This window comes from Labrus bergylta, chromosome 10, assembly GCF_963930695.1.
Source record: "Labrus bergylta chromosome 10, fLabBer1.1, whole genome shotgun sequence".
In the NCBI taxonomy this organism is placed as follows: domain Eukaryota; kingdom Metazoa; phylum Chordata; class Actinopteri; order Labriformes; family Labridae; genus Labrus; species Labrus bergylta.
Genome location: NC_089204.1, coordinates 25,162,798 through 25,187,909, shown reverse-complemented (window position 1 = coordinate 25,187,909; position 25,112 = coordinate 25,162,798). Strand labels below are relative to the sequence as shown.

General features: G+C 40.7%; 2 protein-coding genes across 4 annotated transcripts in view; one reads left to right on the top strand and one right to left on the bottom strand.

Annotated features, from left to right (window-relative positions):
- Positions 1-334: 334 nt before the first annotated feature.
- wdfy4 (WDFY family member 4) overlaps positions 335-25,112 on the bottom strand; it is a 50,841-nt gene continuing 26,063 nt past the window's right edge. The window contains exons 42-64 of the mRNA XM_029279154.2: positions 22,892-22,969; positions 22,586-22,777; positions 22,422-22,497; positions 21,767-21,981; positions 20,007-20,155; positions 19,422-19,536; positions 18,796-18,881; positions 18,640-18,702; positions 13,508-13,550; positions 12,451-12,570; positions 12,226-12,349; positions 11,900-12,009; positions 10,207-10,357; positions 8,682-8,773; positions 6,947-7,156; positions 6,737-6,857; positions 4,863-5,020; positions 3,270-3,428; positions 2,982-3,161; positions 2,562-2,744; positions 1,902-1,989; positions 1,112-1,241; positions 335-876 (exon numbers count right to left, since the gene is read on the bottom strand). Coding sequence (XP_029134987.2) covers positions 813-876; positions 1,112-1,241; positions 1,902-1,989; positions 2,562-2,744; positions 2,982-3,161; positions 3,270-3,428; positions 4,863-5,020; positions 6,737-6,857; positions 6,947-7,156; positions 8,682-8,773; positions 10,207-10,357; positions 11,900-12,009; positions 12,226-12,349; positions 12,451-12,570; positions 13,508-13,550; positions 18,640-18,702; positions 18,796-18,881; positions 19,422-19,536; positions 20,007-20,155; positions 21,767-21,981; positions 22,422-22,497; positions 22,586-22,777; positions 22,892-22,969 — 2,907 coding nt within the window. The 3' untranslated portion in view covers positions 335-812. The remainder of the gene's footprint in view (positions 877-1,111; positions 1,242-1,901; positions 1,990-2,561; positions 2,745-2,981; positions 3,162-3,269; positions 3,429-4,862; positions 5,021-6,736; positions 6,858-6,946; positions 7,157-8,681; positions 8,774-10,206; positions 10,358-11,899; positions 12,010-12,225; positions 12,350-12,450; positions 12,571-13,507; positions 13,551-18,639; positions 18,703-18,795; positions 18,882-19,421; positions 19,537-20,006; positions 20,156-21,766; positions 21,982-22,421; positions 22,498-22,585; positions 22,778-22,891; positions 22,970-25,112) is intronic.
- On the top strand, positions 13,596-18,583 carry lrrc18a (leucine rich repeat containing 18a). 3 transcript variants are annotated; one of them, XM_065959865.1, is made up of 4 exons: positions 13,596-13,933; positions 15,047-15,132; positions 15,239-15,358; positions 16,959-18,583. In XM_065959865.1, exon 4 carries the CDS (start codon positions 16,963-16,965, stop codon positions 17,773-17,775), a length of 813 nt encoding a protein of 270 aa, XP_065815937.1. In that variant the 5' UTR covers positions 13,596-13,933; positions 15,047-15,132; positions 15,239-15,358; positions 16,959-16,962; the 3' UTR covers positions 17,776-18,583. The 3 variants fall into 3 exon arrangements, with proteins under 3 accessions (XP_065815937.1, XP_020498571.2, XP_029134988.2); XM_020642915.3 differs by lacking the exon at positions 13,596-13,933 and having other exon boundaries at positions 14,665-15,132; XM_029279155.2 differs by lacking the exon at positions 13,596-13,933 and having other exon boundaries at positions 14,665-15,358.

The window sequence follows — 25,112 nt, the reverse complement described above, 5'->3', positions numbered from 1 at the left end:
ACTGACTCGTGAATACTAACTTTTTTTTTTAGATGAAATGTTTGTTTGTCGGGCAGTTTGTGAGAATAAGAGATCCCTGAACATTTCAGTTATAAAGACTTGAGAAATGATCGCTCGTGCTTCGAGCTTCAGGCTGCCCACTTTAACCACTGACTTCTGCTGCGGCTGCTGGTTAGATCGTCGTGCAAATTCAAACAAAACATTCTGGAGAATTTTCAGCAGGATCTACCCTTTATGAATCCTCTACAAAAAAAAAGATACATTTCAATTAAATAAAAAAAATAAAAAATATAATAGATAAAACCCGGTCAAAGCAGGAGACTTAGGAAAACTGTTGTTTTAAAACATTTTTTTAATTGTTCATTATTTACAAAGAAAAATACAGAATTAAATATTTATGAAGGAGATACATCATTATTTACTGCCTGAGACTTGAATGTACCTAAAAAAAAAAGTGTAACATAGCTGTCTCTGATTGCACGCACACACACACACACACACACACACACACACACACACACACACACACACACACACACACACACACACACACACACACACACACACACACACACACACACACACACACACACACACACACACACACACACACACACACACACACACACACACACACACACACACACACACACACACACACAGGCCTGATCTGACACACAGCAGGTCTCAGTGCCCCGCTTGTGTCAGACCTGAGGCGCTGATGGATTTATCTGTCAGAGTCTCTCTGGGAGGATAAAGTGTGTGAAGAGATGTTGTCTGGAAGCACGATTGTACTCGGTGTCTCCCACTTCTCACTCACAGGTCCAGGTGAAAACTCGGCCCCAGGCATCGCCCGCCAACAGAGTGGCATGGCTCCTACACGGAGGAGAGAGTGCTTGAGTAACATGAAAATCTTTCCACATTTTAAGCAAATGTTAAATACTGTAAAGAACATAATATTCATATAATGTGAGTGAGATACAGTTAAATGACACTTCAAACTGTTTTTTTCTTAAAAACTACAGTAATGCTTAAATGCATTTGAAACTGTGAGATGTAAACTAAATACCGCCTCTGCTTTGTGTGAGGAGATAAATTATCTGAACTGTACCTGGACATGGCCAGAACTGTGATGGCCGGATTGTTCTTGAAGCGACGTTGCGACACAGCCTGATTTCTGTTCAGCTCCAGACACAACACCAGATGTCTCTCCCAGCCTTTCGCCTGGCATGAGCTGCTCACTGCGGATACATCATTAGAAGAAAAATCAGAATCACAGGGCAGGTGTCCACCCTGTTTTTAACCCGCACCAAAAAAAAATAAAAAAATAAATGCATTAACTCTGTGTTTATCTGTGGTCAGCAGGCTGTTAAAAGGAGAAAAAAAATCCCCTGAATATAAACGCCTCAGTGTTACGTAAAGACTTGTCTCAATGTAATTTCCCAAGCATAATACTCCTATGAGGTGATGCGAGGCTGTAACCAACGTATGCCAAATTGGATCTGGGTATTATTGCTTTCTAAATTATACAAGCACACACACGTCAGCAGAATTACTCATCAGTGTTTACTGCCTCTATGTTTAATAACTTTATAACAACATAATTCCTGCTAGCCCTAATGCTAGTGAGGGATGGGGTAAGCATTACAAGCCCTCATCTGTGAACCACGCTGTCTGGCTGTGAGATGAGCGGTTAAAAATAATCATCTCACACTTAAGGATTTATCCAATTAGATAGTGAAGGGATTCTTTCTGAAAGAAAACACAAGAATCCTATCTTTTTGTGCAGCAGCATCTCGGGCAGTTTAACGGTTTCGCTACTGTCACGCACTCAGATCATCGGCGTCGTTGTAAATACAAAAACATATATGCGTATCCTGTCCTTCTGCCTGTAACATTACCGTCTCTCTCTGCTTGGTCTTGCCCCGGGGACACAGGCGCTTCTGGAGGGCCAGGTAATTGTGTTCTTGTGTACTCCGTCTTCCATATCTGTATGAGAGACACATAACGAGTAGCAAAATCAGACGTAATTCAACATAATAACAAACACACTCACATACGCACCAGCATGCACACGCACATCCCATAACTCAAGATAATAATAAAGTAATAATACTGTCTGTGTGTGTGTGTGTGTGTGTGTGTGTGTGTGTGTGTGTGTGTGTGTGTGTGTGTGTGTGTGTGTGTGTGTGTGTGTGTGTGTGTGTGTGTGTGTGTGTGTGTGTGTGTGTGTGTGTGTGTGTGTGCTGTGCATGTGGCATGGACACCCACTCCCAAGTGGAGCCTAATTTTGAGTTTGCAGCTTTGATTGCAGAGAGGCAGCATATGCTTTTATGAATTCAAACACCACACACACACAAACCCGTATGCTGTTATTAATACCTCGATGGACATCCAAGCTGCTACCTGTGAGGCTAATACCAAAGTAATGACTGCTGCATTTGAATACAGTGCACTGTATAAAAACAAAGCAACCTGTCCGTCTGATCTATTAGACCTACAAAGACTTTCTCTCTCATACAAACATTGTGTGTGCACAAAAAAAATAAAAAATAAATTACCCGTATTATGCCGTCTGCACAGCCCGTGACAATGACGTTCCTGGCATCCCACTCGTGCCATTGAGTGAAGCTGACACACAGGATGTCTGGCAGAGGCCCGCAGGAAGTGTCCAAGCAGGTCAACAGCTGACCCTTCATGGTCCACAGGTAGAGCACAGGTCCTGCACATGACGCAATCTCACCCTTTGACAGAGCAAAAATGATGTTGACACCCCATGCGTGTGAATATAAAACAAACACAGAAAGGACATGCATGCTGACAACAATGAGAGTACTCCCTTCCTCATGCTGTGGGCGGAATCAAGAGGAACAACATGACTAGCCAAAAATGACAAGAGATGAAAGGCAGGATAGAAAAAAAGTGTGAGAAGAGAGTCTGTAGAGAATACAGAAAAGGGCAAATCAAGAAGGGGGACTTACAGTCAGTTCATTTATAGCCAGTGCAGAGATGCTGCTTGTGTGTCCTGCAAGCTGGGTGACGTAGCTTAGCTCCTCCATATCCCACAGAATACAGGTGAGGTCATGTGAGCCGCTAACTATCAAACTGTGGACTTCAGACACAGCCAGGCACGTCACTGAATCTGTGTGGCCGTATAACGGCTGTGGAGAACAACAGGGTCAATCTGAGTGTGAATGTGTGTGTATAAAAACATTTCAGATGTCATTGTTGAACCCTGTGTTACTAAAAACACCTGCAGACAAACGCACCTGTCGGAGTTTCATGTGGTTAAGTTTGTCCTTGTTGATGGATACGTCCCACACACACACAACCCCGCTGGTTCCTGCAGTGACGATGGTGGTTGCGGTGGGGCAGGAGGCACACAACGTCTCCCCCCAGTCACACAAACTCTCAAACACAGCAAAGGTCTGGAGACAGAAGGAGAGACTTTGATCATGAATGCAATCACTTCATACGACGGAACCATTTCTTTGTTATGTTTTAGCATATAAGCATATCTGATAATAAAATCACGTTGTGGTTTTGTCTTTTGTTTTTTGACTCTATAACTCATGCATGCAGCACTTTATATGCAATATGGCCAAGCTCAATTTAAACCCTAATATGGCAGAGACAACAGAAACACAGAGCTTGTAAGGCTAGAGAAAGTAACAAAGTCCGACTGTACATTGCTTTAAAGAAATCCATTGATACAGATGACACAGCAGTGTACAGTGACAGAAAGAGATTGAAGCTCTAATCTACAAAATGTAGAAATCTCCTGACTGGTTTGAATAACCAAGATCAGCATGCACAGTGAGTCACCTGATACAGTTCAGTTAATGTGAGGGGAGAAACTTTATTTTCCCTTTGAGGAAATTTGTCTTGGCCTCAAGTGCTGCACACATCTGCCTTCTCAGGAGCATCAACAAATAAAAACATTTCAATATATATCCACATGTAAAAGGAGAAGCAGCACAGTCAGTGACTGCAGGGAGCAAACACACAGATATCATTAATACATCTTTTGCTTCTTTTAGCAAATATCTTGTTGTGGCTCAATTAAAATGTTAAAGAAAAGGTTTAAATAGGAATGTTAAATACATTCAAATGTTTTAACAGATGAGACAACATGTTTTCAGTTACATTATTCATAACACCCTATGATTTAAAAGAGGGCTGACACGGCCTTTGTAGTCTGAATCTGTTTACGGTGAAGGTTACGGCTTCTCAATGTTCTCTGGCAACGCGTGATATTTTTGTGAGGTTTAAGTTGTCGTGGAAAGTCAGCCTGACTGTTCTTTCTTCTTTGTGTACACGTTGTATGCAGTATTTTGTTCATGTATTGAATTATTCCTCACTGTTGTAAATATTTTTCACCACATCTTTGGAGGCCAACGTAAATAAATTACACTAAAAGTAGTTTTTTGGACTTTGCCTTGTTTTCCCCAGATGTTAGGGTGTTTGAAAGAGAACCCGGATACGTGCACATACCACTGAAAACCACAAAGAGTCTATTGTATATTTTACCCATAATGCACTAGATGTACAAAACATTGTGTGTGGCTTGATTGAAACACAGCGAGACGCTTCAAATGTTTGTTTCTAAATTGTGTAAAATAACATTTCTATGAATATGCGAAATACTGATACGGAGCGTCATCTTGTGCATAAATCAAAAGCAGATAAACTTTTCTGTTTTATAAGTTAAATCAATCTATTAGATTCTCACATGTAAAAAAAACAAATGTAAACTTCTGCCCAAGATTTGTGTTTTTGTCATTTCAGTTTGAGTCATGTAACTTTGTAAAGCTTGAAGATTAGAAATACGATATATCCTCATCAGGGGCATTAAAACAAACCTTCTCTGTGGCGTAGTGTCCCAAGGCACAGCTGTTGTCAGGGAAGCCCCAGCTGAAGTAGCAGCCCAACTGATGCGACAGGAGGAGGCGGTTTCTCTCCAGGACCACGACCTCCTTTTCCAGACACAGAATCTGACCTACCGGGCCCCTCGTCAGCTCTGCAGAGAAATGTACAGTGTAACTGAGAAAGGGACTATATCAACGACAGAATTCATTCACCACTCATCATATGCACCCTTTAAAAAGTTAGGCAGTAATGACCTCATTCTGCCTTTCGTGTGTGTATCAAAATAAACTTGGCTGGTCAAATAAAGGTAATGGCTGCTCAGAAATGTGACATTAAAGCACCCTAGTCTCAGTACTAGTACAGAAGAATTTCATTAAACTGGCCATAGAAAGATGGTCAATTAAAACAGATATTCTCTGTTTAAAGAATGAAGACGCCTTATCCAAGGGGGAAACCTGCATCCTAGACATCACAGAGTCTATACAGTAAGAGTGTGTGTGTGTGTGTGTGTGTGTGTGTGTGTGTGTGTGTGTGTGTGTGTGTGTGTGTGTGTGTGTGTGTGTGTGTGTGAGAGACAGAGAGGCTGTAATTGTGTCTGTAATTGATCAATTCATGCAGGGACAGGCAGAAATCATTACATCCCATAGTATAGTCTGTTCTTCTTCTTTCAGGGGATTTTTAGAAGCAGAAGTGTCTGCACTGGTCGTAGCCTTCTTCCTCCTATTCATCTCTATCTGCTTATTGATCAGATCAGACACTCTAAGATTTAATATGAAATGTAATTTGCAGGAATCCCTCCCTGAGCATTCACAGATTCATCTCCTCTCCCTCAGTGAGCCTGTAGGGATATTCAGATTATTAAGTAGGGCTCAGTGGAAGAGTCATCTCCATATTGTAGCTCTAACAGATAGCGCCTTCCACCTTCCATAGTGTAAATTAATCTATGGACACGCTCGCTCCGTTTTAACGATTCCCTTTAGACGGAGAAACATCGTATATATAATAATTGACATCAGAGATTGTGAGCACATTAAAAGGAGAAACGGTGATGCAAAATATCGCCGAATGAAGACGGCGACGACAACCGGTTAAATTCTGTTTTCTCAGCCTGCGATAGATATTTTGATCCAGTTGTTTGGATACATCTGATTTTTATCAAAGCTTTAATGATTTGCTTTTATTTTGTAAAACAATTCTGAAGAAAAGGCATCTAAGAGCATACATTATACGAGGCTATCACCCAGCAGATGAGTGTCATAGTTAAGCACAAAGCAGGTAGAAATATTGATGTTTATACTTCTTAATGTTGTTTATATTTCTTGTGTTTCATATTTCTTATTGTAGTTTTTTTTTTTCATTTGTACCTATTTTTAAATTGATAATTTAGATGTCTTCATTTATTCCTATTTCTGTTATATTTGATCTCTCCCTCATTTTAGTGCACAGACATTAAACGTTTTCAACAAACGTTTTGTAGAAGTAAAAAAAGAAAGAAAAAGAAAGTCAAACAAGAACCTGGAGGAGCCAAGAGTGAATTAAAAAAGTATGGAGGTGGCAGGTCACATGGGTGTGGGCGGGGTCAGGATGTTCACTGTGCGACCAGTAGGAGAGAAAAGTATAGCGTGGTTGAAATGCCTCGTAATGTTTTTGATCACTGTGATTTTTTTTAATTATACATTTTTGCATCTTATAACTCACTGATCATCTTTTCCAATGTATTTTGTATTTTCTCATGGATGTTTTTGCTAAGCCCCTCAGACACGTACCAGGTCCGTCCTGAGCCACTCAGCGACTTCTTTGTTTTTGATGGTCGCAACAATTCCTTTAAGGTTTAGATGTTAAGACGAGCTGTTTGAGCTAGTTGTACCTCTGAACGGCTGCGCTGTGGTCCTCATTTTATCCAGTTTGAGGAAAAATGGAGTTGGCTGTTGTGGGGATCCTCCGTCTTTCTTGGAGCCACTGCGAGGTGGATGTGGCTTGGTGAAAATCTATGAAAAAAAAGATGATTCTTATGATGATACAGCTGCCTGCAGGAAGTAATAATATTGACACAACTCTCCCTCTGGTGTGTTTTTACCTGTTTGGGAACCTGGCCAAAGTTGCTGACATATCCCAGTATTGTGCTCTTGATGATTGGATCCTGAGCATCCTTCCTGCCGCTCTGAGCGTAGAAGTAAGGATGGTACGTGTTCACACTCTCTACAGCAGCCGGGCCTTGTTGCCGGTACCCGAAAATCAGGTCGATCCACAGGTGGAGGTGGGAACTCACATAGTCGCTTTCCAAGGCCTTAGGGAAACAGTGCAGGAAATTGTCGCACAAACTAAGACCACAGAGTCAATATTACAAAAGTACTATACCCGCACTGTGCAGTCTTAAAATACAGCAGTGAGCCGGGTTATTACAGAGGAACCGAAACCATCAGTCAAACTGTTAATATAAGAGTTAAGAAACAAAAGAAACTTCTATGTGAATGCACAACCAATCAGATTATTCAGGTGGAGTAGGAAGTCTCCAACAGCAGAGCGGTGTTATGAGCATATATCCATGTTTGAGTTAAAGAATAATTTGAGCAGAATTAGCAAGAGATTGGTTTTGAAGAGTAAATAAGGAAAAGTGGGCATTATGACCAGCATGTGTATCCCTGCATCCAAGGATAATAAACCCGTCCTAGAATATCAGGAAACCGAAAAACACAACACCCAAAAAAACATCATAACGAGGATATATTGTTCTGAGTTAATTTGTCTATGGGAGAAAAAACAATCTTCCAAAGTCACTAATTTTATGAGAATGGTGAGAACGGTGGGCAATATGAGTAGTTCAGTAGATTACAGAGTGATAACCATCTTAGATGCCCCAGGAACAGAAAAAGGGAGGGTCACACTGAAGAAACAAGGGGAATAGAGAGAGAAGAAGAGATATTATGATGACCTGACACAGGGAAAGAAGATAAATGAAGTAAAGAAAGACAGAAAAAAAGGAAGACAGACAGGAAGGAAGCAAAAAGGAAAGACAGAAAGAAGTTAAGCAAGCAAACCAGAAAAAAAAAGATGGAAAGACAAAAAGAAAGAAAAATGAATCAAGGACAAGTAGAAAGACGGGAAGAAACAAGTTCAGCATGAAAAGTAAAAAAAAAAAAGAGTGGACTGAAAGAAAAGAGAAAGAAAGAAAATAAAACAGAATAAAGATAGAAAAAAGGAGAGCGATAGGAGAAGGACAAATAAAAGACAAATAGAAAGACAGGAAGAAAAAATGGTAAGAAAGAAAGAATAAAAGAATGACGACAGACAGGCTAAAGACAGAAAGAGAGAGAGAGAGAGAAAGAGAGAGAGAGAGAGAGAAAGACTAAAGAAGGAAATATTCAGGCAGATAAAAAGGCATTGTGAGAAATGAGGAGTCTTGTGCCTTCCTTGAATGGTGTTAAATGGGCGTTCTGTCCTTCAGCGTCCTTCATCTGAACATCAGCTAAAAAGCCTTTTCATGCATTTCTTTGATAACAAAATGAATCTGAACACTGTTGTGGAAGAGAGCGAGTTCTAAAAGACTCAATGGGACACGATGGCCTTGAGAGAATATGTGAAAAAGGACCACTGCTGTGGTGAATAAGATCTGTCTCTCATTCAGTGGCAGAGAAAATAGAGACAACCAGGCTGAGTGCAATCAGCACGATTACAGTGGATACTTGTGTAAGATACTGTAACAATGCATTTTCTGTGTAAATACAACAGCTTGTATTGATAAACATTATTAGGTCTTGTGGGAGAAGACCCTCTATGTAAGAGGCAGGCTTGGTGCGGTCGGTGTCACTGACCTCTCGATGGACTCTAATGAACTCCTGGGAGTCACCTTTGGCCCACGGAGGCAGCTCCACATCGCCCAGAGGGGTACCGTCCTCCATACAGCCTGAAAGAGGTGTGAGAAAACACAACATACATTATGCTTGGATACAACACATCACTATGGGGCAGCTTTTAATTTTTTTTCCCCCTCCAATTTAAAACCTATACGGCAACATTCAAATGTCCACATACCAGAAAACTGAAAAGATTTTTTTTTTTTCTGATTTGCTTCTCATATCACGCCACATCCATCACTACAGAGTCTCCACCACAAAGGCCAGGGTTTGACAACTATTTGAGCCTTTTGCAGCACATTATCCCTTCTCTTTGTTATCATTTATTCATCAAAAAGTCTAAAAATATACACCTTAAACAAAAAAGCAAAGGAGTCTACAAGAAGACTCCAAGGGTCATTTCAATGAATAAAGCAGGTTAAATCCATTATTGGCTGTAAAACTAGAGAATATTTATCTTTAGAATTATTTTATGTACCTCCATGTATGTCCAAAAACTACTTTAAAAGCTACACTGCCAGGGTGTTTCAATCAATTACGTTTTGCATGTTAATCATATAAATAGTATTGGATATTAGGTTTCAATTACCGGTATAAGTTATGGACAATTTACTGACCGCTGACCGCTGACCGCTTTCTCTGTTGTGCAGACGTGTCATACATTAATTTATGTATGTATGTTTATACATTAATACATGATCAGGCCCCACCATTACTCAAACAGTGTGTAGGAACAACGCTAGGGAGACCAGGGCTTCAGCCAAAGGTGACAGTTTGCCTCCTGTATTTTTGGACAATCAGCATTTTCAGTTAGTCACAGAAGAGTGGCAGTCAATTCCCACCCATATCAGAGATGAGTTTCAGTATTTGTAAAATACAAACCTCACAGATTTTGTGTTATTTCCTTGTTAATTGTTTAGCACCAATACACCAAGTCAAATTCCTTGTATGTGGAAATGTACTTGGCAATAAAACCTGATTCTGAGATTGTATGGAACAGTCTTTAAGAGAACGTGAAGTTGTTCTGTAAAATGTCATTTTTGATGTGACATCCTGTTTGTAAAGTTTGTATTTTTTAGTAGTTTGTGTTTGTGTTGTGGGATGTTTTTATTTTTTTATTTTTTAGATCTAACTGCCTCGGAAACACTGATGTGAAATTATCTTTATAGCTAACTCTGGCTCAACAATTGTGCATGGCCCCTGTTAAATAAAATAATGAACTACAGAGGTGTACATGTTGCAGAAAAGAAATGCCTGTCAGCCACAAATAGGGTAGGACAGATGGTTCTAGTTGGAGGATAATGCATTGTTTTTTTGATCTTTCATGGGATTTGTGGACACGGAGAACAAAAAGATACAACGATGCTTTGATCCTTATCCATGAGGAGGACATAACTCAAAAAGGGGCTTCAAAAAGGGGAAATGTCTTCACAGGAAATTCACACGTTCATTCAGATAAAGAGACTATGGTTTAGTGTCTGACCCAGCTGGATGTGGTTGGAGTTGAGCAGGAAGTCCGGCAGGTAGAAGAACTCCGGGATCAGCTCTCTGACGTCGCTCATGTTGTCTCTGGAGGCCGACTCCCACTCCTTCTTCACGCTGTAGAACATACGCTCGGGGATATCAAAGCCTCCCTGTGTGGAGACAAGACACAACAGTTGCTCAGCGTGTTGTGGAAACCAAACTTTGCAATCGGCATATTAATAAAGTCGTCTGCCCGATTCGGCGGAGAGAACCATATTTTATCGTCTTCATTGTATTATGTAAGCAGGAAATATTTGCAGCTGCTGTTTGAGGGAAGCTTTTCATCTTTCTTAAAAAATTCCATAATCTACGAAGCAAACCTCGTGAGAGAGAATGTAATTTGGAGTAAAACAATTACCTCAATGAATGAAAATAGCATATATAGCGCTAAACTCGGTTAGAGATGTAAATCTGGTTATGGATATTACTACACGGCTGTTATGTGCTTCAAATATATAAAAAAAGGCGCCGTAATTCACCAGACTAACATCTTTATTGCTTTATTCCGAGTATCAAATATGCATGCCTTTTCATTATAATCAATTGGATGCTGTATTGTAAATTGGTAAATCTGTGGCTATTTGCATTGGCTGCTTTTAGATGCTTTCTGTAATTATTTGCATATATATTAAAATCTTTCTGTAATCTGCTTTCCTACCAAAATCAAGCTCGGGAAAAGGAGAGAAAAAACACTCATTTTGAGGAGATACTTTTATAGATTTGAGCTTGTATAGCCCTTTTCTCGTCTTCTGACTACTCAAAGTGTTTTGTCACATCCACACACTTAAAGTGACCATCAGAACGAACTAATCCCATTCATACACAGTAACAGGAGAGGGAGCAATAAGGGGTTAAGTGTCTCGCCCAAGGTCACATCGGACATGTGGCTGCAGGAGCCGGGGATCGAATCCCAGACCTTCCTGTTGAGAGACGACCAACTCTACCACTGAGCCACAGCCAATATAATATCGATTCTATGTTTGAGAGAAAATCCTGCCAAAGTTGTGAATGTCCATTGACACTGTGGTTTGCAGGAGGTTCTTCGGAAAGTGGAATCGTAATAAAACACAATACATTTGAATTTCTTACATTAGTCTACAAGATTTAAGACACAACAGTTATGAGCAGTGATTGTATTCAGAGTATTCCCTAAAGTAGGATCTTTAAGTTGTAGATGGTTTGGTTAATGATTGTTCTGCTCTGTGACTCAGGATGTGTTGATTTGTGTTTGTAATTGCTCTCTGTTTTATGTCTGTTACTTGTTTATTGTGCTGCTGTCGCTCTTTTGTTTTTAGACTAAAAACTCAGACCCAGAGAACAGTGTTGTTTTATAACTATGTATTTAAACTGTGACCTGCCGACATACTGCAGATTAAAAACTGCTTTACGTTAACTCTTGTACACTACATCAAATGGCCATTTTTATTTTTCAATATTGTTAATGGCCTCCTAAAAACTAAAGTAAATTATGAACATTGGGGCACAAACTATTCAAGTCGTTTAATAAAGAAAAAAAGTAAATTTTTGTTCTCAACTAATCTGACATCCAGAAATCCCCACAGACCAATAATTTTAAATCCTATCCAACTATGATCTGATTCATTTGGATTTATTTCATTGCACTTTGAGGTGTTTGGGGTCCACAGCCTCACCTGCAGAGTCTTGAAGGTGTGTGAAAACGGCTCCATCCTGACAAGGAAGGAGGCCACGATGATGGCCGAGGAGTAGTGGGTGCAGTAGTGGCAGCGTGCCGACATATCTCCTGCAGAGTAAAAATTTTAAAGTTATTTGTTATTTTAGAAAGAGGTGTTTTCATTCTCATCACAGTAATGACGAGGAAAAATAAACTTTCAGTGGTGGTCTTGACTGATCTTGATTTAAATTCTGTCCGAGTAAAAACGCTTTTGATTCCGAGACCGATTTCGAGTACTACAACACTAAAGTGAAAAATATAAAAAGGACAACGATGAACACTTACCCTCACACTCGGTGTTCTCCACTTCTTCATATCTCTGAATGAACATTTGTTTCCGTTTCTCCGTCTGAGCTCCCATTGGCTTAGACAGGTCACGGAAAGTTGCAGGATTTGACAGATCAAGAGTCTGTCATGGGAAAAGATAAACCAAAGTTGTAATACTTTTATTACCATATCAATAAATATGAACGACGGTAAAGACAAACGTGTCATTGTGTGTGATGTCACCTCTGAACGGTAGTCAGCGAGGACCCAGGGGAAGACCGGGTACTGCATGAGGTCATTGTACGTCCGCCCAGCGATCGTGTTCAGATGCATCAAGTACTCAAAGTTACTTATTTCCCCTCTCTGGAGGACAGAAAAAAAAAGAGTTATACAAAGGAGACAACCACATTACAAAACACAGGAATACCACAACAGACATGGAAGTCGTGTTTTTTTTTTTTTTTTTTACTTTGTCGGTATCAAAGTTTCATAGAACATTTTACTAAAACAGTTTGATTGTTATACAAAACACTGAAATCAACAGAAAAATACATAAAAAATACAAATATCAAAGTATGACTTGTTAAATATTTGCACCATATATAAAAAATACTTTTTTTTATGTGGATTTTCAATAAGAGGGGATAATAAAAAAGTGTGGATTTTTTCCTTTTCCCTTTCTTTTTGTTATTTATTGAATTTAATGAACCATGTTAGTTCACATACATGTTTATCAGTGTGTGTGTGTGTGTGTGTGTGTGTGTGTGTGTGTGTGTGTGTGTGTGTGTGTGTGTGTGTGTGTGTGTGTGTGAGAGAGAGCGTTTCTCCTTATTTATAATAGGCTTTGTCAAGAATTAAGATCAATTCGGGGGCACCAGTAGTGCATAGTTAGTGCGTGCGCCCCATGTACAGAAGCTGTAGTCCTCAAAGAGGGCGACCCGGGTTCGAATCCGACTTGTGGCTCCTTTCCCGTATTACAGTCCCCACTCTCTGTAACTCTCTCTCTCTCCCTGATTTCAGACTCTATCCACTGTCCTGTCTCTAAATAAAGGCATGAAAAAGCCCAAAATTAAGCCTTTAAAAAATAGAATAATGATCAACTACGAGTCCAGTAGTGTGTGAGTGCACTCTAAAATCTAGCGTCTTTATCACATTTTAAAGGAAAGTGTGTCTCTGTGTATCTGCTAAACCTATTTGCGATTCCTAATGATGTCCAAAGAGTTAGAAGTTAATCTGCGAGCAAAGACAGATAAAACACACAAAGACGAAACGGGTGTTCTGTGCGTGTTTCTTTCATTACCTGCCATTTAACAAGGGCCGTCTTTTCAACCACTGGAGTCTTCCTAAAGCACAGTAAAAAAAAAACAAAAAAAAAAACCTTGAGTTAGCATCAGAGGCTGATATGAGCAGTGCCTAGCAACACAGCTATTTTGCTTGCCCTGTTACCTAGCAACCAGTGTTGAAATGTAACACAACAGATTCCTGAAGCAGGACTTGAGTGAGGGAAACAGAGAGTTTTGTGTACACAGCTGTAAGAGCAGTTACGGGACTAAAGGTGAGCTACAGCAGGACGCATAAATTACGAGTAGAGATGTAGCGCGGTGTCTTCTGTAGTTTGAGAGGAAAATATAGTAGCACTGTAACTTTGTCTGACAAATCTCTATTGACAAAGTCAGCTTCTAAAGACGAGACTAGAGTGATATTCTGCTTTAAAAGACCTGTGGAGGTAAGTGATTCAAGTCAAACAGGAAAAAGAAAAAGAAACTCTGAAGACTAAATAACAATATCAAACTGAAAGCTAAAAATCTTGGAGTGACAACTGATGCAGATCTTGGTTTGATGGCGATGTAAATCAATCAATGTTATTTGTAAAGCGCCAAATCCTAACAAAAGTTATCTCTGCTAAATCTGCTGGATGTTTAACAGGCACTCAGAAACAACAGCACGTCACTCCTGTGCTTCTCAGGTTACACTGGCTGCCCGTTTTCTATGATGTTGATTTGAAGATTTTATAGATTTTTAAAACCTTTGAGAGCTTTAAATGGCCTTCCTACAAAATATAAAAGGGATCTTTGACCCTCAATGTTTCTGGGTGTTTCCTGACATCAGTGGAAGCAGCCGACTTGTAAAGACGACCGGTCCCCCCGAGACTGTTTCTCTGGCAAACTGACCATTACAATAAGACAGGCCACATCTTTAGCATATTTTACAACCTCTCCTAAATGTCCTCCTTCCTCCTTTGTAAAGAAGGTTCTTCATTATCAGCTGCTTTAATCCCGTGTTTAACTCTTTGTCTTATCCGTCTATATTTCCCTGCTGTTTGAAAATCTACTTTCTTTACTGTTTTCAGTATTTTTGGAAGAACTTTATATTCCTGCTAAGAAATGTGTTACATAAATAAAGTTGATTATTAAAGGATGTTTCTGCTCCATAGCTAAGATAAACATAACGTTCTTCTCCAGCTGTTTTTTTTTTTTTGTTCAGTCAGCTTTTTGTTCAAAGACTTGAGTAACTTGAGCAATCCCTTTAACAGACGCTGTGAAGTTGCTCTCTAACAAACGACTGAGTAGAAATACTGCTCTATCAAAACACCTCGTTTCAAAATCCGGTGCCAGGTTTTGTTTTTGGATGAAATTAACCTCCAGATACATCTTTGCATTAACATCTTTACATCGATCTAAACCTGTTTAATCCAGACTGAGAAAACATTAAACCGCTCCTGAAATCTCTTCCCCCTCTGTGGCCACTAACATAGCAATAAAGTCCTGGCGCCAAGCACCCCGGTTGCTAAGTAACACAATTAAACAAGAGGAATCTTGACTTTCCCTGTTTGTTGTAGGGAGGTAAGGGAAATGTTGATCCACACAAGCTGTGCTTTCCTGACCTTCTCTCTCTTCGCTTCATCGCATGAGACAGGATTACAAGGTATGTTCTGCACAACTTCTACATGCTGAGTGAAGTTTTAAGGTGTGTCTTGTTTAACTGCTTTAACATTGTGACTACACTTATGGAGTTTTCTCTTCACACACAGAGGGGACAGGCTTGGAGATAAATGGCCAGCTCACAGGAGAAAACACTTGCTGTGTTTCTCTATAGCTGAAGACGTTTACTTGATTACAACAACTCCAGGGAAGAAGGACGATAAAGTGCAGTGAGTATGTCTTCATTTAGATTTTAAATGTAAATGAAAGTTTGAATCAAAATAAGGAAGGCGAAGCTACTGCAATGAAAACAAGATTCATGCAAAGGGCCTTAAAAGCAGGTTTGTAAAATACTTTTCTTAAAGGTATAAATCTTCAAAAAGGTTAAAAGCCAAGACCTCACCTTTTACATTTACAATGTCAGACTGTTTAAATGTGTTAAAAACCTCCTTTATCATAGAGGGGAAGAAGTTTGTCTTTAACAAACAAAATATCACCTTCAACATCTTTTTATTCAGTAGGATTCTTCTTAAGTCCCTCTGCTTAAACAGGTAGAGTTTAAACTATAATATATACTCACTGGTGCTTAGCAGCAGAAAAAGGTAATGAATGGGTTGAGAAGCCCCCTCGTAACACGATGATCAAACACTGACTGAATAAGAGAAGCCTGATGTAAGCTCTGTATGCCTGCGTCAGAGTGACATCTGTTAATGTGAGATCTGAAAAATTCAAACACTTTTCTTCTTCTTTTCACAAATGATTTACAGACTTGTGTTTTCCTCACAGGCTACTCATTGAATAAGTTGCGAGGTGACTGTCTCTGTGCACTGTTTCTAACACCAATAAAACCTCCTCTTGTCCAATAACTCCTGACCACATTGTTCTGTAAAACTACACTAAATCAATCATTGCATTTGGCCCAGGATGTGTTATCTAATTGCAGGCAATAATTTCATGCAATAGTTTTTCTATAGGAGGTTATAATAGGAACAAGCACCGGTGGATAACCTCTCTCATCCTGAGGATGATGAATGAGGCGAGAGAGGGCCTTGGGGTGTAACACAGACACAAACAAACACACACACACACACACACACACACACACACACACACACACACACACAACTTGCTCTTTCAGGAGGGGAGAAGAGCGAAACCCTCATCACACACCATACACCTCCAAACTATCATTTATCAAAGCCCTGATTTGACTCTTTGTGCACATGCACTGTAGTACAGTACATCTATGTACACACACACACACAGACACACACACACACACACACGCACGCACGCACGCACGCATGCACACACGCACACACGCACACACGCACACACACACACACAGTCCTGGCCTGAAACGAGCTAAACAGCTCAATCAGTTGAACGTGGAAGGAGCATCAGCACTCATTTGTTTCTGCTGTATTAACCAGTGTCGCCTCTCTCCCATTGTTCCCCTGCATTAGCCTTAATTAGAGAGTGGTGCTCTTAAATACACCCATGGGCAACACTGGGTGAGCACACACTAGTGCAGACATAACACTGCGACACACAGCATTCACAGAGAAACACACACACCGCTCAGGCACTGATACCTCAGAGAGCAGGCTTTCTCTACTGCCCCGGGCCATACATAAGCCCTTTGAATAAATCACATCAGCCTTACACACACATACTTACACATAAACATGCACACAACACATCTATATGCTTTAGCACTGTGTGGTGGTGAAGCTTGGACAGCCTCTTGGGAGCAGACGATCACAAAAAAAAAAAGAGGCTCATCTCTAAATTAAATTGAACTGAACATTTATTTAATGTGTGTTGCAGTGCCATGCCCAAAGGAAAGGGAGCCAAAGGGACAAAGGTGACCCTCAAGATCGCCAAAAAGGCGATACGGATGACCCAAGAAGGACGGCGCAGACTCACCCTCAGCAAGATGGGAATAATCACTTTCCCGAAGTGTATCCTCAAACTCACCAACGTGGACGAGTTGGATCTCAGTCGCAACATGATCCGGAAACTCCCAGATAACATCGGGAGCTTCTCGTCACTCAGGTGGCTCGATCTACACAGCAACAAACTGGAGTCTGTGCCCGAGTCCATCGGAAACCTCGCAGGATTGACCCACCTAAACATCTCAAACAACTGCCTAACATCGGCAGGTTTACCCTCCACTTTGGGTTCTTTGGCCGGCCTCAAGAGTCTCAATCTGGGTTTGAACCAGCTGGACACCCTGCCCCCCTCCATGGCAGCTCTGGACAGTCTCCAGGAGTTAGGCCTCTTTGATAACCTCTTCACTAAGATACCAGAGTGCTTGAAAGAGCTACATAACCTCAATAAGGTGAATACTAAGAGAAATCCTCTATCCTATACTCAGGCAGACATTGACGGGATGTTAAAGGAAAAATCAGAACCCAAAGAAGAAGTGTTCCTTGTCCACAAAAACAACCTGTGTGGAAAATGCTTCAAGAAATGTAAAGAGCAGACAGAGATGAAAGCAGGAGGAGGGAAAAGAAGAGGAGGAAGAGGGGGAGATGGTGACATGTGTGAGGAAAAAAGGAAAAATACTTATAAAGGACTCATGGTGCCAAACTCAGTGGCCGCAGTCAATCAGGATGTGTGGAGAATAAGGAAAGTCAATTAAAAAAGGAGCTGCAGGTTTCATCTTAACCTTTAGTTGGAGCCTTGTTCAGACTTAAGACTTGTGATCATTTAAGAAAGACGCAGCGGTGTGAAGTGATCAGCGGTCGACTCTAGAACAAAGGGCATGTTACTTATGTTGTTTAACAGCCAATGTGCTCACTGGGGGGAGTCAGCTGGACAAGTCAGATACAAACTGTGAGCTGGTGAATATAGTAGAGCTTTGGATGAAGGAAAAAGTGGATCACCTCATCCTCTATTTTGGGAAAAGCCTTGTGTGTTTGACTCAAGATGTATAGATATAACAAGTATGACAAGTTTGTTAACGGTCCATTCAAACTCGCTCGCTCCTCCCCCTGCTCAAGCAGCAAGGAGAAAGCAGCGGTGCTCAAATAAGAAAGAGATTGAATGAGGAAAGCACCGAAACAGAAATAAAACTTTTTTTTTAACCAATTGCTTTACAACAGTTCTATTGCACAGATAAAATCTGCACAACTCTTCAGAAAGCGGATGGTTTTGTTTGAATGCAACTAAGCACACACTTAACAGATTTACATGCTACATGTTTCCATGACACAGACAGAACGCTGACACCGTCTCCTCTCATTGTTTTGGTCTTAATCTGGAAGGTTTCAGAGCGTTATGCACCAGCACATTGCACGTTTTACTTTTACTAGTCTTCGGTCTGAGCTGGTCTTAAGGCAGCCTGTAACACTTCAACAGTATTTACACAGCATTTGAATTTATATCACACATCTACTTTATTGTATTTTCTAAGTTTTTGATTCAATAAAGACAAGAATCCTACATGATGCAATGGTCTTAAAATATCTTTGTTGGATGACTGTGACAACATTTATACTCTTACCTGGCATTTGCAATGACCTCAGCAACCCCTCTGCCTTTTAATGCCGGCACCACCATGCACAACCTGCACGGGGAAACAGTTAAGATGTGATTCAGAATAGTATTTAAAAATACCTATTTTTTTTAACATCAAGTCTCAGGAATATTAATGTGATACCTTTTATACGCAGAAACGTGGTCTCTATTCACGAACACCAGGAAGGCTGAATGCCCAGTTTTCATGAAGACCTCGATAGCATTATCCTGAAAGTAACAGGGAGGCAAAGAGGAGTTCTTGTAACTCAAAACGCAGAAATCAAGTAGAGTTACAGGTATCTGTTGTTTTGTCTCTAGAAGGTATTTTAACCGATCCGCTCCCTTCAAAAGAATACATCTCTCTTACAGAACAACTCATTGGGTTTATTGTCTTTGGATGATATAACACAAAGATATAAACAGACACATTTATTCTAAATTTCTGTTTGCAAATTAACTTTCAACATCTTCATATTTTAATCAAGTAAAATATCAAGTATTTTTTGAGTATGAAATCCTGGCTGATTGTGGGCGGGGCTTCTGGGACATAGCTGAGCTTGTATATATTGAATTGTCTGTACTCTGTCTGTTTGTTTAAAAGGCATTACAAATCATTGAGCAATAACAAATGCAAACAAAGGTGCATGATCTAAAAGGTTAAGTAACATAAAATGTAAATATTATCAAACTAAATCCTGTGTAAACATGATTTCAATCAAATGCATGTTAAACAAGGCATCTGCTGCTGGAGCATTTGGGATGTCTGACCTCTAAAAGGAAACGCATGAAGCGGGCCTCCTTGATGTCCTCATAGGGCCAGTGTCTGCACCGGGCTGTCAGCTGCTCTTTACTCAGCATGCTGGAAATAAAGGAATCCCTCACGCTGACAGAAGAGAGAGACACAAAAGATGATAGATGATGCGTTAGGACAACTGAGCACATGTGGAAATTAATGAAGTGCAGAATTTGTTACCGTAATTAAGTAGAATTTCAAGTACCTGAACATGAGGATTCATTGTTCTGAACCCTTTAAATTGTACTTGCTACACTTCAATAATTTCTGTGTCTTACATTTACAAGATGCTTTTCTTTTACATTTTAAAACCCACATTTTGTGTATGATAATTGAGTATGATAATCACCCTTCTTAAATATATTTTATGTAAAATAATTAAATTTGAGTCTTTTTTAAAAACTGATTGAAGTATTTTGGATGTCTTGTTTTATGTACCTAGATGTTTTTTGCCCAGTGTTTTTATGTAATGTCTTGACTTGTGTGATTTTAGCCACCTCTGCAACTAAGAAAGCTAATTTAGGCTCATCACGCGGCATGTTTTGCTGTAACGACTCTACCTGCTGGGGTGGTGTTCTCTGCAGCAAATGTCTCCAGCAGGACTGAGAGTGAATCTCTCACACAGGAGCAGGCTCTCCTTCCCGAACAGCAGCACCCCCTCTGTCACTCTGAGGCCGCTCGCCATCACTACACACATCTTAGCCTTTACCTACAGAGAGAGAGAGAGAGAGAGAGAGAGAGAGAGAGAGAGAGAGAGAGAGAGAGAGAGAGATAGAGATACGTTAAACCGTATGTGAGAGGCACAATACACATCAGCACTTTTCTCTCCTGGGACATGACATGGCAGCGTCACAGGCACTTCAGGCTTTACTTGATTGATCATTTTAATCACATATTCTAATCATTATTAAAAAGACACAGTTGAACACTTCATTATCAGAGCTGATTGATGGGGAGGAGAAGACCCCGCCCACCCTTTTCAGCTGTGTGACAGTGTGTTTCATCCAGAGCCAAAGTGGACCCACATGCCGCTTTCAGCGCAGGTCGTAGCTAATGCTAACTGCATCGGGATAATGTGTGGCTAATTCTATTGTCTCCCCTCATTGCACAGTGAGTGTGTGCACCTGGCCGTCTCCCTGTGTTGGCCCTTCTGCAGCCCCCCTGGGACACAGGGCCCAACAAACATATGGGGCCCCAACATACCCGAAGGCCCCTCACAATTTATACTAATCAAATCAGACTCCCCACCCTCCCTGACACGGAGTCACACTCCGGGTGGAGGAGGAGACGAGCAGGCCTGGTCATTATTAGGAGTATTAATCACTGCCACGCACACAATAGGAAACCTGCTAAGTGATCAGAACCTCTTGTCTGGATGCACACATAAAGCCACGCTGTGATGGATAATATCACTTTGTCGTCTCGTCTGAGAGCATTTAAGAGGAGTCAAGAGAAAGGAGTCTCGGCTAGATTGCAAAGAAATCTTATATTGAGCTATATCATGATCGGATTTTATGGCAGCGTCCATCGGGGAATACAAACTGGCATCAGGCATACTGTTCCCAACAATGGCAGTAAAAAAAAAAAACTAGTTAAATTTATTGTTATCAAAGATTAAATACATAACAATAAACTTGTTTCCTTATCTTTTTACTGTGCTCTGGACAGATATGCGTTATCAGTCTGTTGGTGATTTAGCTGATGATGGGAAGAAGGAGAGAAAAGGAGGACTTTTATTGACTGAGAGCCTAATGTCAGACCATTGATTTCTCCCCACACACATTACTGTCATAATCACACTATTGGCGCTGGCAAGCTAATTATGAGTGGGTCTCCCTTTGTGTGTGTGTAAGTCCGTGTGTGTGCATTTTTCAGAGCTAATGACTGTGTTCATTTGACAGGAAGCTCAGCAGGACTCTCACACTGAACCGCTGCAAGTCAACAGGACGCATTTGCACACATCACACACTTACTAAGAGGATGTAAGACAGCTTGCATCACCTCCTACTGTTTTTATTAATACTTCTGTCAGAAACATTAAAAGCCGCGGCTGGTTGCCGGAGCGATGAGAGTCCCTGTCAACATGTGCCTTGCTTTCTAACACACTGGAAGAATGAGAAGAGCTGAGCTGGGCCTGGACATAAAAACATTACACTAATGAGGAAAGATGAAATTCTGATAGCAGCGCTGGGCTATTGGAATCCCTTAGTCTACATCAGATAATTATGATTGTGAATATTAGCAGCCTGAGAAGGAGTTGTGCTTGTGTTTAGGCATGTTGTTTTTAGCCTAAACATACCAACACGGCCTGCTACAGTACCTCCTCTCCGGGGTCCAGCTCCTGCAGGATGATGCGTATGCCGGGGCAGTCTGATGTCTGAGAGCACGGTTCTTGGATTAAAGATTCAGGTTGACCTTCGGTGACAGAAGAAGTCTCATTGAGAACGGGGAAGAAGGTCAGATGGTCGCAATCCTGTCCTCTCTCCTCTTCATCCTCTGTTGCCTCTGCTCCAACTTCACACAGGATCTTGGGCTCTGTCACAAAGTATGATTGTCAACATTTTTGAAAATCTGACACTTTTAGATACCCCATATATTTAAAAATGATATCATCTCTGTAATTTTAATGTCTGACAGCATTGAAAAGCATCAAAGCTTTTTTAGCAAACTTCAGATCTCAAAGCTGCCACTAAACAAACAGAGAGGGCAGCTGTTGTCCATTCATATATAACACACACTAATGTAAGAGAGGGATGTGATTAACCAGTCTAAATTGCACAAATAAATTAGCAACTTATCAGCATGTTGCCAAAGTATCTGTGCAATTAAGACAGTGTGCAGGAGATGCCTTCAAATGTTGGTAATTAAAACAGTAAATTAGGAGCTTTGTTTTGTTACCAGGCAGTTATTAAAACAGGTGTCCACATCGTACCTCGCATCATACTGAAGTTTAAATTCCTGTATCTTTTCTTTACCTGTGTCCCCTTCGGTTTGGCTTTTGTTCTCCTCAGACATGCCGGTCCTTAAACTCAGACACAGCGTTCCATGCACCTGTGGTAACAACAAATGGCTCTGTTAGAGGTTGAAAACTCACACGTTTTGGCTTCACACGTCACACTTTACACTAAAAGAGCTTTACCCGTTTTGATCGCCTCAGAGCTTTTCTGCGGATGCGCAGTCTGGTCCTGTTGGGTCCTTCGGCTGCGTCTTGCACCCAATCTCGGCTCAGCAGCACCCCTGGGCGAGGTCCGAATATAGCTCTCTCCCTCAGCAGCTCGGACTCTTCATGCAGCCACTTTGAGCTCACTCGCTCCCACTCACTGGCTTGCACCTTGCGAGCAGAAATACAAACACACATAAGACAGAAAAGAAAAATGCAAATCCAACCCCAGCTGTAAAACAATATTTACGTAAATATGTATTGAATGTTACGTCTCTGTCACACCTGTGAGTGGTTTGTCCTCATATTCACAAACATGCCGTGGCCTCGTTGTCGATGTGACTCCATGTACGACAGAAACTCCTACAATGAAAGGAGAGGTGCAAATGAAAAGAACGAGACGCACAATCGCTCTTCCTCTAACTCATATGTTACACACCAAACAACACAACACATTCACAGAGATTGTAGATTCGTAATGATATTGTTGTTTCCTCATGTAATTACAATGCATTCATACAATTACATCTGTTGTAAATTGCATTCACTGGGCAAAATAAGCTAGTGGCTACAGTCCTACAATAACCCTGTCTGGAAATGTAATCATTTGTTGCTGTGATCTAATTAGCATAAACATTAATATCACTGAGCCACGCTACAGTGAGGGGCAAGGTAAAAGTGTGCACTTTTTATTTTGTGTGAGAGAGTGTGCGAGTGTGTGTGTGCGATTAAAAGAGAAAAGAAAAGGAAAAAAATGGAAAAAGCCAAAACCGAGGCGTGTTGACACTGCAGGATGCTCATGTTCAGCAGACACACTGGGATCATATTCTGACTGTTAACTGCTTCATTAAGCCCATCATCACAGCAGTGCTCGCTGAGAGACTAGTGAAACAACATGTGTCCATCTTCACAGCTGACCCAGGAAAGCCATTTAATTGACTGAATGAACATGCAGTAACTCTTTCTATCGAGTCTTATTTACCGAGCTAATTTCCTGTTTTGTGCTGTAACCACATGAACGCAGTAATTGATTTCAAGTACAACAATAAAACAGCTACTTCTGTAATACAAGAGATGCACACACACACACACACAAAAAAACAAAAACATTCCACATAATTTCCGTACAAACTCAGGCGTGAAAAGTTGACAACAAACTTTGACAAGCCCCCTGGAGAATGGAAATTTGTTTCTCTAAATGACTGGCTGCCTATCCAAATGAGAAGTTGTGCCGAGAAAGAAATAAAGGAGTAATTTGAGGGGAGATTATAGAAATATTACAGACACAAAAAAGAGAGTAATAATGAAGTTTGCGACTAGAGCCGTGTTGCGACAGATAAACAGCAAGACAGCGTCATCATCTCGTAATTTCATTCCTTCATTTGGACAAACATAAGTAATATATAGCATTAATTACCCTATTTAGCAGATAGGAACCTCATTGGCTTTTTAAATGCTGCATTAAATACATAACTCATCTCTTCCCTCTGCAATTAACATCAGAACATCACACTCATTTCCATTTTAATGACTTCCCAACAATACGCCACCTTTGATGATAAGGCAACATAATGTCAACTTCATTCTGGGCTGGCAGTGAATGTGTAATGAACTTAACGTGATCATTAGTGCTGTTAATTATCTTTCTAATATGAGGACACAGATATGATTATGGAAACTGCATTCGCTGATGAAATAAATCTCTGGAAGAATTGCACTGAAGCTTGACTGAGGACACAGTCTGCCTATCAGTCTCTCTTTTCTCATTCATTACCTACAGTCGGCTTTAAAACGGTTATTTTTTTTCTTCATAAAAGTAGATATCTGAGACGCGGAAACTATGAGCGGGGCTCTGTGGAAACGCATGACTATGGATCCAGTGACCGAAAAGAGAGACTCCCCACAAGCTCATAACTCGCCAACCAAAGGTCATAAGTTGATGATCCAGAAATTAATTAATGAGTCACTTGTTTTCTTCATGAGGATGAATGGAAAATGAGCAGACCGGCTGACCACTACTGATTGAGTATCATCTCTTTTTTGAACATTTGCTGCATGCTGCTTCGACGGCGCAAAGTGTTGCACCACACGGCGGAGAGGGAGAAGGCACGTCCCTCCCTCTTCTTCTCTGCCTCTCAGACGGAAAAAACAATTCATCACCTTCTCTGATAGCCTGTCAAAGACTGATATGATAAAGAATAACATCAAATGAATAATGTTTTCATCAGATTGCTAGTACTATAATTGCCAACCTGATTTCTGTCGGCGAGAGAACTCACACACACACACAGTTTGTGGGGGTGAGACAGACACACAGACGCGGTAATTTCATGCCTGTGTGCCTGAGTAATATGTCCCCGCTCCCTGCTCCAGATGGCTCGACGTCTTAAGCGTTGTGGGGGAACTAATGATGTGGGCCACGTGTTTCGGGGGGAAAAACAACAATAAACGCGTCTTTAACCTTCAGAAGCAAACAGTGTGTTGTAGCGAGTGTTCCCATGGATAG

Bases quoted from the DNA above. Each gene is read 5' to 3' on its own strand.
- lrrc18a (XM_065959865.1), top strand. From the start codon at position 16,963: ATGCCCAAAGGAAAGGGAGCCAAAGGGACAAAGGTGACCCTCAAGATC.